Here is a 15,282-nt window from a genome sequence, read left to right as displayed (position 1 = left end):
ACCTGAAAGCATCAAGTCTGCCAGAACGAGACCCTCGCTATGAATGAAGGAAAGAAGTGTTAATTTCTAAGGGCTCGTTTTCTTTGTTATACACAATATTAATGAGCACTAACAGACAATAATGCCAAGGAAAGTATAGGGGATGTTTTTAGTAGTAAATGTAAGGTAATTGTGAAGAAAGAAAAGTGGACGAAAAGATAGCTTGCCGCGGGCAGGGACTGAACCTGCGACCTTCGAAAAAACGCGTCCGATGCTCTACCAACTGAGCTACCGTGGCGGCCATCCCCCCGTCCACTTTATAGGGTATATATGTACATTTGAACGTGGGAGCGTCAGTCAGCGCCGCCAGTAGCCATGACGGCGAGTGTGGAACACTCTTTTTTTGCCTGTTGGCGTCACGTAACACGTGAGCTTATTACGAGCTGGCAGCTGACCAATAATCCCTCGCATACCACCTGAAAGCATCAAGTCTGCCAGAATGAGACCCTCGCTATGAATGAAGGAAAGAAGTGTTAATTTCTAAGGGCTCGTTTTCTTTGTTATACACAATATTAATGAGCACTAACAGACAATAATGCCAAGGAAAGTATAGGGGATGTTTTTAGTAGTAACTGTAAGGTAAATGTGAAGAAAGAAAAGTGGACGAAAAGATAGCTTGCCGCGGGCAGGGACCGAACCTGCGACCTTCGAATAACGCGTCCGATGCTCTACCAACTGAGCTACCGCGGCGGCCATCCCCCCGTCCACTTTATAGGGTATATATGTACATTTAAACGTGGGAGCGTCAGTCAGCGCCGCCAGTAGCCAGGACTGCGAATGCGGAACACTCTTTTTTTGCCTGTTGGCGTCACGTAACACGTGAGCTTCTTACGAGCTGGCAGCTGACCAATAATCCCTCGCATACCACCTGAAAGCATCAAGTCTGCCAGAACGAGACCCTCGCTATGACCGAGACCCTCGCTATTTTGAGACAGGTATTCAATGACATCGGAAGAACCTTTGACTAGAAATGGGTCATCGACCTCAATACCTGTCTCAAAATTCCAATGTCACATTTCACGCTATGTCCATAGATATCAAAGATCTATATTATTCTATACCACATCAGGAACTGTTGCAAATTGTGGAAGAAGCGATCTTAAGGTTTGACGCTGTAGCGTTTCAAAACGAGTGCGGTGTTTCTACGTCGGACTTTATAAAAGTGCTTCAGTTTTACCTCACCTCAAACTTCGCCGAGTGGAATGACATGTTCTTTCTTCAAAAAAGTGGTATAAGTATCGGGTCTTGCATCGCTCCCGTGTTGAGTGATTTGTTTTTGGCGCATGTCAACAGAAACATCGACTCTCGGTTGTGCGATACAAAAATTGTGAAATGCTTTCGTTTCGTAGACGACTACTTAATTCTGTTTGATTGTGGTGACCGTTCTCTTGAAACCTCCGTTCATCAGACATTGGCTTTATTTCAGGAATGCCTCAACCCTTTTTTAATTACACATGAACTACCGACGAATGGTGTGCTTAGGTTCTTAGATTTGAAGCTATCCTTTTGCAGCATCATGCATGCTGGATGTATGAGCCACGTGCACACAAGCCTCTGTTATCATATGCGTCGGCCCATTCGAAACTAATCAAAAGAGGAATTGCCTATGGTGGCTTGCATAATGCTTTGGTAAAATCCTGTCATCATTCAATTGATTTAAGTTTCCGTTCGCAAATCGCTCGGTTGAAGGCGGCCGGCTATGACTTTTCCGCCAGTCATAGCGAGGGTCTCGTTCTGGCAGACTTGATGCTTTCAGGTGGTATGCGAGGGATTATTGGTCAGCTGCCAGCTCGTAAGAAGCTCACGTGTTACGTGACGCCAACAGGCAAAAAAAGAGTGTTCCGCATTCGCCGTCCTGGCTACTGGCGGCGCTGACTGACGCTCCCACGTTTAAATGTACATATATACCCTATAAAGTGGACGGGGGGATGGCCGCCGCGGTAGCTCAGTTGGTAGAGCATCGGACGCGTTATTCGAAGGTCGCAGGTTCGGTCCCTGCCCGCGGCAAGCTATCTTTTCGTCCACTTTTCTTTCTTCACATTTACCTTACATTTACTACTAAAAACATCCCCTATACTTTCCTTGGCATTATTGTCTGTTAGTGCTCATTAATATTGTGTATAACAAAGAAAACGAGCCCTTAGAAATTAACACTTCTTTCCTTCATTCATAGCGAGGGTCTCGTTCTGGCAGACTTGATGCTTTCAGGTGGTATGCGAGGGATTATTGGTCAGCTGCCAGCTCGTAATAAGCTCACGTGTTACGTGACGCCAACAGGCAAAAAAAGAGTGTTCCACACTCGCCGTCATGGCTACTGGCGGCGCTGACTGACGCTCCCACGTTCAAATGTACATATGTACCCTATAAAGTGGACGGGGGGATGGCCGCCGCGGTAGCTCAGTTGGTAGAGCATCGGATGCGTTATTCGAAGGTCGCAGGTTCGGTCCCTGCCCGCGGCAAGCTATCTTTTCGTCCACTTTTCTTTCTTCACATTTACCTTACATTTACTACTAAAAACATCCCCTATACTTTCCTTGGCATTATTGTCTGTTAGTGCTCATTAGCATTGAACAAGATAACTTAGATACTATTGGAATGCAAGATATAGATATACAGAAAGTTATACAGTAAACCTGTTTATAAACCTCACAAGGAAATCTGTGCAAGTAGGGGAAATGAAGTGTGTTAAATGCAATTCTTCGGTTTATCACAAAAGACAAAATATAACGTTGGAGTCACGAGAGATGCCATTAACAATGTGTACAAGCATTTTGAGAGGTGTTGGAATATTTCTTTTTGTGCATACATATAATATGATTTGTTTTTGTCTTGTTCAGTTCCTAAACCCATGATTTTGGACTTTGATTTGTCTCAAGAGTCATAAAATGAAATAAGCGAAGAAAAAGAAGGGGCGGGGGGGTCATTTACCTTTGTCAGGAACCCTTGTTGAAACAGGACTACTTGTGGAAACATTGGCTCCAGCAACATTGTTTGAATGACCACTACTGATGGCTTCATGTCTGAATGTTCTTTTGAACATTTAGATTCAAATGCATTGTCCATTTGATTTCTGTGTAGGATCTCTACAAGCTTTCCATGCAAATCTATGGACAGAACTGAAGATCGAGAACAATTTGTTCCAGGCTCAACAAATCCATTGTGAAGCGTGCAGACCCGGTCTGTTCCAAGCTGAGGAGCGACGTTCATCTTGGGGCTGTGTCTGAACGGCTGGACACATTAATCGAAGACTACGTTGAGAGAAATCCTCATGGCCTGCTCTTGGCAGATGAATCAGAAGGGCAAGGCATGGAGAAGAAGACTGTCACCGCGGATGAGTTCCGGAAACTGGTCTACATGCGGAACATGAAAGCCATCTGTGACCCGGGTGAACCGGTGGGCCTGCTGGCTGCTCAGGTGAGTCTGATACTGGGCATGACCAGGGGCATTGGGAGAAATAACTTTTGTTCGTACCCGTCAAAAATGACAGATGAGAAGGCTCAGCCCCCCATTCATTCCCCTAACCATTGGCCGGAATCTTTTGGGGCTTGGCATCGATTGGGGTGAGACCAATGACTTCGTTCTGCTCTCTTGCTTTGTGGTTGAGTAATAAAAGTCTCCCAGAGAATACTTTTCACCACTGCAAGGCAAGATTTGTATGTACAGTAGACTCTCAGTAAATGGAAATGTCCTAAACGGAATTGCTGCTCAAAGTGCCTGTTAAAGTGACTTTTGTTTCTTTGATCTTTCTCTTTCTTCATGACCCATGTGTACTTATCACGTTTTTGAAACTGCTGCATCTGTTGTTGTTATCGTTTTTTTTTCCTGCCTCACATGTTATGCAGAGGAAAAGTGTGGCTACTCCCGTATCAGGTCACTTATCTTAAGCCCTGTTGAGGTGATTCAACTTTCTAGTGTTCTTCGGTATATTTATTGTAATATCTCTTGCATAACTTATCTTGCTGTCAATCTGCTGTAGCTATTGTTGTTCTCGCCGTTTCTTTTTTTTCTCACGCTTTGTGTATAAAAATACAACTGTTCAAGCTGATTGCAAACCCCTCCCCCCTTTGTAATGCCTTTCGTGCTGTGGCTACAGTGTTAATAACAGTAATAATAATAATAATGGAAGAACTGCTTCTAATATGACTTGTTTCATGCTACAGTTCTTCTCCCCTGTTCATTTGTCAGTAAACGGAACTCCTGTAAAATGTAATATAATTTCCCAGTCCCTTCAGGTTTCGTTTGAGGAGAGTCCACTGTACAGACGAGAGTCTACTTTACAGCGGTCACCATGAATACGAACCAATCCCATTTGACCCCATTAAAACACAATTTCTTGATTTAGAGAAGCAAATTTGCTTTGCACTTTCACATGCGGTATCCACTCATCGGGAATCTTTGAGCAGCAAACGACCATGCAGCAGCATTGTCAAGGGTGAAATTAAATCTTTCACGGGGAGGTGATGTCCAGGCTTGATGTTGTAATGTGCAGCTTGAAATTTCTGCAGTTAAGAAACTTGTAGTGGCTGCTTGCCAAACACTTTTGATTCGCGCTTGTGAGCATTATTTGCAACAAGTGCGTGGGTACAATGAAACAAACAGTTAAACAGTCTCTGAACTGTACTTCGTTGACGTGACAATAAGTGATGCCACTAAAAAAAATATCCGTGCTCTGTGTCGTTACGCTTCGAGTTCGCATCACATATGGAGTTCGCTCTTCGTTTTTGACACCGTGCGCGCGTGTGTAGTTTAACTGCGCACGCATGGAGCAGCCCCTGACAACGTGCAGCTTTGCGATTTTTTTAATGCCGACAACTATGTCACCACTACGGAGGAGATGTCAGGTTAGGCGCTGGTGGAAACTGTCCGCGACCACGGTGATAACAAAGGATCTTCGGAGGTCGACTCGTCACGGTCGTCACGCGCTTTGCAGTTTTGCGCCACGGGTTCGCAAGACCGTGGCCTCCGAGATTGGCTTCGGCAATGCGACGGCGTGTTGCCGGAGCCAATCTCGGAGGCCATGGCTAGACGACGACGGAGCAGCGTTGTATTGATGTCCTACAAACGTTCAGTATCGCCTGCTCGGGCCAAAACAACAAAATTTGGGACAAAATTTCATAGGTTGTCGGCAGCGAAAATCACAAACAAGCAATAGAGCGAAATAACACAGTTTTTGCCTCTAAATAAATGTTTTGGGTGAGCTCTGCCTTCAATTCCCATTATGTTTCATTTGTGCGTTCCTTTTCCGAATTTTTGTGCTGAAACTGGATATAACGAAAACCTGTTTATAACAAATTTTTTCGGGAATTTATCAATTTCGTTATATCCAGGTTTAACTTAGTTGAAATAGTGTGTATCACATATTAAGAAAAATTAGCATTTTTGTCATGGCCCATCGAACTTGCACAATATTTTAAAGAATTGGAACTAGGCATGTGTGAATGGTGAATGTCACTTTTTTGATTCGAAGCGAAGTGGAAGCAACTTTGAATAGTAGGAAGATTTGTATAGCAGTAGGGTGCAATAACTGGTACAATACGTTACGTTCTAAAAATCCTATGCTTAGTACATATAAGCCTGCATAACACACTTTTAAATTTAAAAAATAATTAATTGAGCTGGAGGTAATATGTACGTTTAACCTTAAAGTGTAGCATTGCAACAGTGCGGATTTCCCCTGGAGGGTTGATTTCACAAAACTTGAAATTGGGCGAGATGGTGCATAGTTGATGAGAAATTTTGCGCGCAAAAACAAGGCAATTCACCAGAACGAGAGACAGGACATGGTTTCACAGCTGCAGTGAAACCACCTTTACAGGGGTGACATATGCGCTCGAATAATATACATTCTTGTCGAAGTGAATTCGAATACTGTAATAATCGTTCGAATGTTCGAAGTACCTGAATATTTGCTCATCCCTAGTTGAGGCACACCGAATCGTTGCTGCTGCACCTTCTGCTGATTCCAGTCTTCTCTGTTATCTTAATCTAAATGAGAATCTTGAGGAATGTGTTGGTATGGAGGCCGTGAGTTTTGACGCGCAGCACAGGTAGTTTGGTAGTTTGTGATTGCACCGATGAGAGTCACCACCATCATCACCGCCGACTCCTTGGCCGCCGTATTGAATTTGCGGCAGGATGTTTACATCACTTGATCTACATGCTAGTGCAGCCGAAGACAACACCTCCTATGGAGAAGGTGTTGCTGAAATACGGCCGGTACGGCTTCCCATTAAGCGGAAAGGCGTTCTGCTACCGTGTTGCGGGAAAATCACTCTCGGACTGACTTTTACGGCAGAGCTGTTAAAGGGACCCTGCAACACTTTTTGGGCACGGTCAGAAAATGCTGCTGATCGGTAGTTGAGGCTCCCGAGAACACGTAGCCAACATTATAGCGCAACACGCAGCATAGAATTTCCAATGAATTCTCAAAGTCGGCTAGAAATCACATCCCTGTTCTCTCGACAAATGATGCCATAAACCCAAGTGATGGTGCCATAAACCCAATGTTCATGGCCATTGGCTGATTTGAGCATCGTGAGCTGCGTAGTTACCGTGATCGCTACGGTATGCCGCGACGTGCCCACGCACGTGCTCACAATAAAGTTAGCCGTGCATTTGAAGAAAAAAAAAAGAAAAAAAAAAACATGCACAAGGTCATGACGAATGGACGTACCTTCTTGCCTCGTTTTTGTGCGTACCTTTCAGCACACACGCTTTACGAAAGGAGAAAGAAGGTCCTTAAAGCGTACGGCAAATTACTGTAACTCTGCTCGTATTTGACGGATTCTAAAACTTTTTGCGGCAGTCAATTCGTGAGGCAGTAAGCCCTTTTAATGAAGCCATTTGATGATTACTTGGACGAGTGTTGCAGGGCCCTTTAAGCTTTTCGTTATACTGCATGGCGTGGCCTGAAAACTATCATAACTCCTACTTCGCTCCCTGACCATGGACGAGGCAGGATTTGTCTGGCCTGGCGTGCAATAACTCTGATGGGTGAGAGGGAGAAAAAAAGATGTAGAAAGGAAATGAGACACTGAAAGTGATCTGCGCTCACTTTCAGTGGGATCACAAGCGCACTGGTGTTAATTCTATTGTGTAATGCTAACACTGTGCACGAGCACGTCGGGGCACACCACAGCGGCGGCGGTAACTATGCGATGCTCAAATCAGCCTATGGCCGTCTGCATGGGCTTTTTGGGTGGAGGATGCACTTCATTATAGGTACATGGCATCATTTGTCGAGAGAAGAGCAAGCAATTTGGTAGCTGACATTGAAATTTAATTGTAAATTCCATGGTGCCTGCTGCGCTATAAAGGTTGGCTAACGTGTTCGCAGGAGCCTCGATTACCGAGCGGCAGCATTTCCCGACCATGTTAAAAATGTGTTGCAGGGTCCCTGTAAAAGCAGCGTTGTCATTCTACCCCGATCTTCTTTCATTCTTCATATTCCAAAAAAAAGCACGTTGGTAGAAAGAAGGGAGCAGTTCCGAGGCACTCTAGAATATCTGTGAAGATTCCTCAAGGCTGGCAAGATTGAGAACCCCTGTGCTAGTGCATCATACTTTGCACTCTGCTACCATGTAGTTCTCTATTTCGCTCCACAGGTGCCTTGCGTCGGCAACCGATTTAATATTTTTGTTAGGGCCGTGTGTCAACTGACAAGCATGGCAGGTAGTAGACCTAAACGTGAGGAGCTCTCAATTACCGTGCAGTCTAGCTAGATTCTTCACCCGAAGGATCTGGCTCACAAGGCTGGTCAGTTAAGTGGTCTCAGTCGTCAAGAAAGAAGATGAGGCCGCTTGTTTTGGTTTATCGCAGAGCTCTCCCTCCGTCATCCAGAAGTAAGAAGAACCTGTTCTTCACTTGCTGAAGGAAAGGGGTTAATTCATAGCAAAAGCAGTTGTAGTTTTGGCAATGAATGCGCTTCTGCAAGCAACTTTTGGAATTGTTCATAGTTACAGTGGCCCCCTGCACTGCTGTCAGTTGTATTAAATTCTGTAGGTGTTTTGTGATAACGCCCTGGTGCAAGACTTCCGTTGAATCGGTGTATAGTGGCAATCGTAATTCACATCGTACTTGATCTTTTTTGATTTTTTCTGACATATCGTACACATGATGTCGCAAAAGAGAAAATGTTACCATCGTAAACAGAGGCTCTATAACTCAGGTTCTCGTCTTTCATTGATGCAGTTTTAGACTGAAGCTCTTGCTTTTTTGGGGTGCAGTGGCTTTCGATGTTGCGTGTTAAATGTGGAGCGGGTGGTTTGGATTGGTGTTGTACAACCCTGGGCAGCACCTCTGGTTTTGATGGCAATTCACAGTGGCAGAATAGGTGGGATAGCTTTGTTTACGCTGATTACCGCAGTGTGTTAGTCACATGTTCCTTTCGGTTGCATGTGTGATGTGTGACTGCTGTGAAGAGGACTTAGTCTCCGTGGCATCAAGTTTGGTAGCCTGATCTCGGTTTTGTCAAAATTGATTTTTTAGATCTCTTTGAAATTAGTCCCTTTTTTCCTTTGTGCTGTCCTGTTATTCGAACATCTTTGCAGCACCTTTCTTGTAAAGAACAATGCATTGGTGACTATACATTGTATGAAAGGCCAAACTTCAATATAATGAAACTTTGGTGGAGGGATAAACTGCTGATTTTTTTCACTTTGTTTTGTCTAGATTTAGTAAGAGCCCCAGGCATGCATGGCAAACTTCTTGGTAAACTTATGGTTGGTGTTTTTTTTTTTCTAATTGAGTGCAGAGTTAGCATTTTGCTATAGGTGAAGTTTGATGCTTTGACTTACTTGTGACCATTGCTTGCCTGTCATATTTACCAGAAAGCCCAAGTGTGGTTTGCCTGTGGCAACAACTCACCAAAAGTGTCTTATTTGCATCCGGTAGCGCTACAGGGAAGCATGCCTGCCACTGTAGAGGTTACAGAAGATGCTGCCATTTCTCTGTGGCAAAATTGAAATTTATATCTAAGTGTTGAATCAAACCTAATTAACTTATGTGATGGGTGTTTGCTAAGTAGTCTAATTTTTAAAGCCTAACTTGCTCACTTGATGTTGTTTGCGTGATGCCCGACACTGTTTGTGTTTTGGACTGTGTCTGATGTAACGTTGCTTCGGTCCTTGGAAATGCTTTGCTGGGCCTTAGTAACCGCTTTAGGCACAAATTATGATGGACTGTCTGGATACGTGTCAAATTCATACAACAGTACAGTAGAACCCCGCTGTTACGTTCCTCACTGCTGCGTTTTCCCGGCTGTTACGTCGTTTTCCGCCGGTCCCGGCATAGCTCCCATAGGATACAATGTATTGGGAAGCCCGCTGTTACGTCGTAACTGTCGGACCGTTCCCGTATGATACGTCGCGAAGTGCGCTCGGAGCCGATCGAGTGACTACCAAAGAGAGCGGCCATGGTGCATTTTCACGCAGCTTGGCCTCGTTTGACCGTAATATTAGCCGCATGAGAGGCGCAAGCAACAGAATCTTTCAATTGATGCAAACAAAAGCATGGCCTTCGAGATTCAAATGGCAAAGATGGCGTCTATGACGTAACTGCTCGCGAAAGCAAGGCCTTCGAGATCGGCATTTACTATTGACAAAAGCATAGCCTTTGAGATTTGTATTGCACAAACATGGCGTGTATGACGTAATTGCTTGCGAAAGCAAGGCCTTCGAGATTGGCATTCACTTCTGCCATCGCGTTGGCGTAGACTCATCATCATCGTTATTTGTCGGAGAACGGGAGGAGTTCGAGCAGTTCGAGCTGGTTGGAGCTCGCATGGTCGTGCGTGCGGTTCGCGGTCGGACTCGCCGCGCCGGTCGTGATTGCGTGTGCTTAGTTCTTTCATGCCTACAGCTGTTGGTGTTAAAAATATCACATCCGTTGATTACATTTCTGTGGATGAGGCCGTCCTAAGCTCCGCGTTTCTATCCATCGACTAGATCGCGGCTGAGCGCGCCAATTTTCGTGCTGCTCGTAAGAATTGAAATAAAATTCTGTACCACTAAATATTTTGCCGTTTTTCCTGTTTTTCGGCTCTTACGTTTCCCGTCTCTTACGTTTATTTCCTACGGTCCCTTCAAAAACGTATCAGCGGGGTTCTACTGTATTTCTAGGCACTCGATATTATATTTCAAGGAAGAAAGGGAGGTATTGTGTGGATCTGTGCAAGTTTCAGTAAATAATTTTTATTAGCTTGTAATTAAATGTTCATTTAATAACTCATTCAATCATGTTTAATTTTTGTGTAAATATAATCAAATCGAAGGCTCAGAATGCATGTGCAAAGAAAAATTGTACTTTGGTGTTGCTCCTGGAATGCAGCACATTGAACAATCCATTGAACATTTTAGTACCTTCACCACTGTGGTCAGCTCCAGTCATGAGAAGCACATTGAAGTTAATGAAGACGCAATGACTTCGTAGCAGGTTCATTTCGTCCTATGCGCTATGTATCTTTCTCTGTCTTGTCCACTAGCCAAAGGAGGTGGCAAAAGCATGTTGTTTGCACGTATGCAGGCACTTTGCATGAAGGGGTTAAGTTCTTAAAAGACACCCAGATTGTTTTTTGTAATGGTTGTTGTGAACCTTGCTTGTGCAGAGCATTGGTGAGCCCTCGACACAGATGACGCTGAACACGTTTCACTTTGCGGGTCGAGGCGAGATGAACGTGACTCTGGGGATCCCACGGATGAGGGAAATCCTCATGGTAGCCAGTGCCAACATTGCCACGCCAACCATGGATCTACATTTGCTACAGCAGCCAGACATTGAGCAGCGCGCTGAAGAGCTTCGGGTCAAGATCACCGCTGTCAACCTCTCACAGGTACCCAGGAAGCTACGTGGTGCAAATTAGAGCACTGCACAAGCTTGGGCCTACCCGAAAACCCAGGCCCGGGCAGGGCCAGGTACTATAGTTTTCACGGCAGGCCGGAGCTGGGCTCGGGCTTGAAGATCCGAACTTAAGGTCGGGCCCGGGTTTGAGGTGGCGGGCTCGGGTCGGGCCGGGCTTGGACGTTGCTCAGTTTTAAGATGGTTCCACATTCGTTGTGCATGTTCCACATATTGAATCTCGAAAAAGCTTTTTCTTTTATGTAGGGAAAACTATTTGAAGTTTTATGAGAAACAAGTACTGAATTCCTTTTGCTACTTGCATATGTACTTGATAGACTAGGCGCTTATATAGTTAACATCTCCCTATTTCGTGTAATAAAGATTTTCCAGATCAAAATATTCTGTGCTTTATTAATTGCATTCGCTTTTATTTTATATCCGAAATGTTATTTTGTAATCGCAGCCATAAATGTAATATCATAAATTTATATACTAAAGTGACATCTATAATTTATCATCGGAAGAGCGATCACAGAGGTCCAAAGCAGGGCAACATTCTTGAAAGTTCCCGCAGTCCACTAATACGAAAGGTCTGCGCGGAGTCTCGTTACGTAGAATCACTATAAAGACGTGTTTTTTTTTCAGTGGCTACGTCATGGCTCCCAGTGGTCATGTGACGCGACGTGGACGTGCAGCCTGTTTTGTGTGGCCACATTGTTAACGTCTGAGCTTTCGTCATGTTCCGCAATATGGTGCGAGAGCTACGTGATACTGCCAGAACAGCGTTGGAATGTGCAAGAATAGCATAGGTCCAAGAAACAAGGTGCGGGGCAAACCATATTCACTTAACTATACCTAGCTTGAAAAAATACAGTTGCGAATCCCGTGCCAGGTGATGTACCCTTCTTCACGCCGTTATTACCAAACTGGAACGAACCCCGAAAATAGATCCAAATCTCTTCGTCCACCTCCTGCAAGTCCTACATGCCTAGTCCAATCGCTACCTTCTACCAGTTCAACATCGTTATCAAGGCACACACCGTAATATAATACCCTGCAGAAACCTGCAAGGAGAAGCCCTCAATGAGGAGTTCTATAGATTATATTGAAGAGTGGCACGACGTTTGGGAACAAGAGAAATGAAGCGACGAGCTGGACAACTATGTTCATTCTGCAGAAGTCCGCAGAGACGCCCGAATTTGTTCCAGTGGTGGAAGTCTGAGAACTACTACTGCCGATGCTTTCACAATTCGCACGGCAGGTTGTGTGCTTCCCCTGCGGCTAGTGCAAGCAGTTCAAGAAACTGTAGCGCGGCAGGATATCATCTGCAACAGAGCATGGCATGCTTACAGTCGGAATCTCTTGATAATTTGACTTTTCGCACAATAATGTGAAGAAATGAGCTTAAACTATGCCACAAAAAACTTATTTCATTTTCATTTATTAATACCCTCAAGGCCAAAAGTATTACAGAGGGAAGTGAGTAAATAATAAAAGTAAAAGCAAAGAAGAAACACAGCAAAAAATTAATAAATATAAAAGTTCTTCGGCACTATAGACTGTGTATACAAACAGTGGTCTGATATATGGAAATAATGCTACTATAACAAATGGTTTCTTTCTTGCTTTCGGCTGTTTAATATGCATTTCGAAAAGTACATGTGGTGCATGGAGTTCGTTATAGTTTTACAGCAGAGCTGTTAGGCTTAAGGTTTGCCATGTGTGTCGTCGACAGGAAATTATCATCATCATGAACACATGCGCCGATTTGTCCAATGTGGGACGCAAGAACTCTGGTGGGCGAGAGAACCAGCACTGAGAGAGAGAAAGAAATCGGGAAAGAAAGGGACAGAGAGAGATTCTTGGCGAAAAATTTGTTGGCGAGGCGGGATTCGAACCCGCGTACCCACGATCGGAAGAAGAGCGTCCTAACCACTCGGCTATTGAGGCACGCTAGCAGAGCATAGCATAGCCTTGTATAGTATAGTATAGCAATTGGGGGTGGGAAAGGGAAGTGAGGCTTAGGAGGAGGGAGGGGAGAACGAGTACGATATATATCGATCCTATACCACTTGTGACTGTGAACCATGAACTTCTTTTTATATGAGTTTTATTTTATTCGCGGTTTTGAGGCACAGTGTAGAAAATCTCAACTTGTTGACAAGAAGTGGACTAGTAGTCACTGAGCAAGGAACCTAATGTCACTAGGTGCTAGCACCATGAAAAGAAAAGAACAACAACAACAAAAAAAAAGCTAGGCCTGCGCGGAAAGCGCATCACAGTCACAGCGAAAGCTGGAAGAGCGGCATTTCTAGAGCCCGTTATTAACTCTATTGTGTTTACTAATACAAGTACACAGCAACGTACCCACTATGCCACAAATCATAATTTTTGCGAAGTTGGGAAGCATCCACCACGACATTATTCGTCATTCTGCGGAGAAGTGAGGTACCATCTGTAAGGCATTATTTGCACTTTGTTGGTGCGACGGTTGAGACGATGAAGAATTATGGCTGAGCCCTTTGTAATGGGTTGGAAGCTTTAAACGACCCACTAGTTGAGGGGACACCGGTAGTGCTGCTTTCAGTGGTGTTGACTGTGTGGTGTGCTGTTTTCTCTGCCATAACTCTTCCGCTGTGTGTTCAGGCTTTTCCTTCTCTTTGGCAATGCCCCTTTTGCAGGTGCTCGAGGAAGTGTCCGTCAAGGAGATGCTGCACGTCAAGGGACGGTCGTGAGTAATTTTCTTTGATGTTATCTTTTTGATGAAGTCCTGCTATCCTCCTCGGGCACCCACCCAACAGTAGTAGGGATCCAATTTCACTCGTACAGCTGAGGCATGGTTGTCATGAACAGTGTGCGTCTTCTAGAGAAAGGCATAACCAAATCAATGGACTGCGCACCCTCTCGTGCTTGCCAACTCTTATGATCTTATTGCTAAATGACAGAATTTGAGATGTTTTTAACAGTTGTCGTATCAACATGTATGATTTTGCGATTTTTATTTTGGCATGGTAGTTTATGGCAGAAATTATTTTGTAAGGATACCTATGGAACTATATTTCAAAGCCCTGTATTTTGAGCCTAAATGCAGAAAGAGCCTCATAAGAAGATCCGATTGCAACTGTTATGTTATATAAATATTGTAAACATACCTGCTTTTTTTTTTTTTTTGTGGCTTGCTTGATCCCGGCAACAACGAGCTGAAGGTCTGTTGACAGCCATTTTTACAAAAGAAAGCCGGAAAGCTTTTTTAGTAGCAATCAAGTGTCTTAAGTTAATAATCTTGAATTGCTCTCACAATGTTTCTGTGTTTTTTCTGCTGTGATGATTGCAATAAATTCCAAATTTTAAGGTTTTCAGGGCCGCAAATGTGCGCCCCGCTATGCGCAGATATGTTGCTCTCGCAGACAAGCCTATGGGACCCTGAAGTAACTTTTATGAAACTTTTAGAATGATTCCTGTTTTACCTGCAGCAGTAGCTCAATGGCTGGGACATTTAGCTGCTGTACAATGTTGGTTCTTCACCAAAAGAGCTGCAGTCTGATGAAGCACTGCAATAACATTCTTGCACATCATACATTTTGTGTACGCAAAAGAAACCATGTGGTGGAAAGTACCTGACGCCCTTTGAGATGACATCAAAGCCCTCCAATTGCTTTGGGAAGTTAGGCAGGCACATAAAACATGCACACTGGGAAAAGAATACGACTACTGCGGTGAATCTTATTAAAGCGAATTTGTCATTATGGAGGTCAAATAAAATCCTCGTTGAATGACCCATCCTTATGTTGAGACACAAGGCTGGACTATTTTTCTTTCAAGGCATGTAATTTCCTTCGGAATCAGTGTCTTGTTTCGAAGCATCTTCCTAAACGCGGTCATATTGTTGGCTCGAGTATTTCCCATGACGCAAGTGATCCTAAGGTGGTTAGAAGAAGCACTCTAGTGGGAGCACAGTGCAGTGTTCTTTATACATTGAAACCTCGACATAACGAACACAGATTTAACGAAACATCGGTTATAACGAAGTAAATGAAAAATAGTCTTGCTATATATACAGTGTTAGGAATATGCGTTTATAACAAATTTTCGGATATAACAAAGTTATTTTCGTGTTAGATGTAACTTCGTTATAATGTTGAGTGTATTCAGTTAGGAGGTGAATGGCAGTTTGGTGTATGCGTAGTGGTAGGATTTTCAAGGAATCCTTACGACATTCAATACAGAACATGTTATTGTTCGTTGAGGTTTCACTGCAGTATTCATTGAACACTGCCTCTTACTGTGTGACGGAAATTGAATTGAATTGAAAAGGGGAAAGGCAGCACCAGCCTATAAGCCAGTGACACAGCCACAGTTTAGACATAATGGTTCCTCTTTATGCAAGATGACTTAAGATTATGCAGC

The 15,282-nt window shown here is 43.9% G+C and overlaps 1 protein-coding gene across 3 annotated transcripts in view; it reads left to right on the top strand.

The window, feature by feature from the left end:
- Window positions 1–15,282, top strand: part of LOC119406069 (DNA-directed RNA polymerase I subunit RPA1) — a 220,865-nt gene that overhangs the window by 153,439 nt on the left and 52,144 nt on the right. For all 3 annotated transcript variants that reach the window (XM_049419296.1, XM_049419295.1, XM_037672927.2), the window contains exons 21-23: window positions 3,183–3,453; window positions 10,643–10,867; window positions 13,557–13,606. In XM_049419296.1, coding sequence (XP_049275253.1) covers window positions 3,183–3,453; window positions 10,643–10,867; window positions 13,557–13,606 — 546 coding nt within the window. The remainder of the gene's footprint in view (window positions 1–3,182; window positions 3,454–10,642; window positions 10,868–13,556; window positions 13,607–15,282) is intronic.

The sequence above is a fragment of the Rhipicephalus sanguineus genome, chromosome 9 (genome assembly GCF_013339695.2).
Source record: "Rhipicephalus sanguineus isolate Rsan-2018 chromosome 9, BIME_Rsan_1.4, whole genome shotgun sequence".
Classification (NCBI taxonomy): domain Eukaryota; kingdom Metazoa; phylum Arthropoda; class Arachnida; order Ixodida; family Ixodidae; genus Rhipicephalus; species Rhipicephalus sanguineus.
This window is presented reverse-complemented; position numbering and strand designations above follow the sequence as displayed.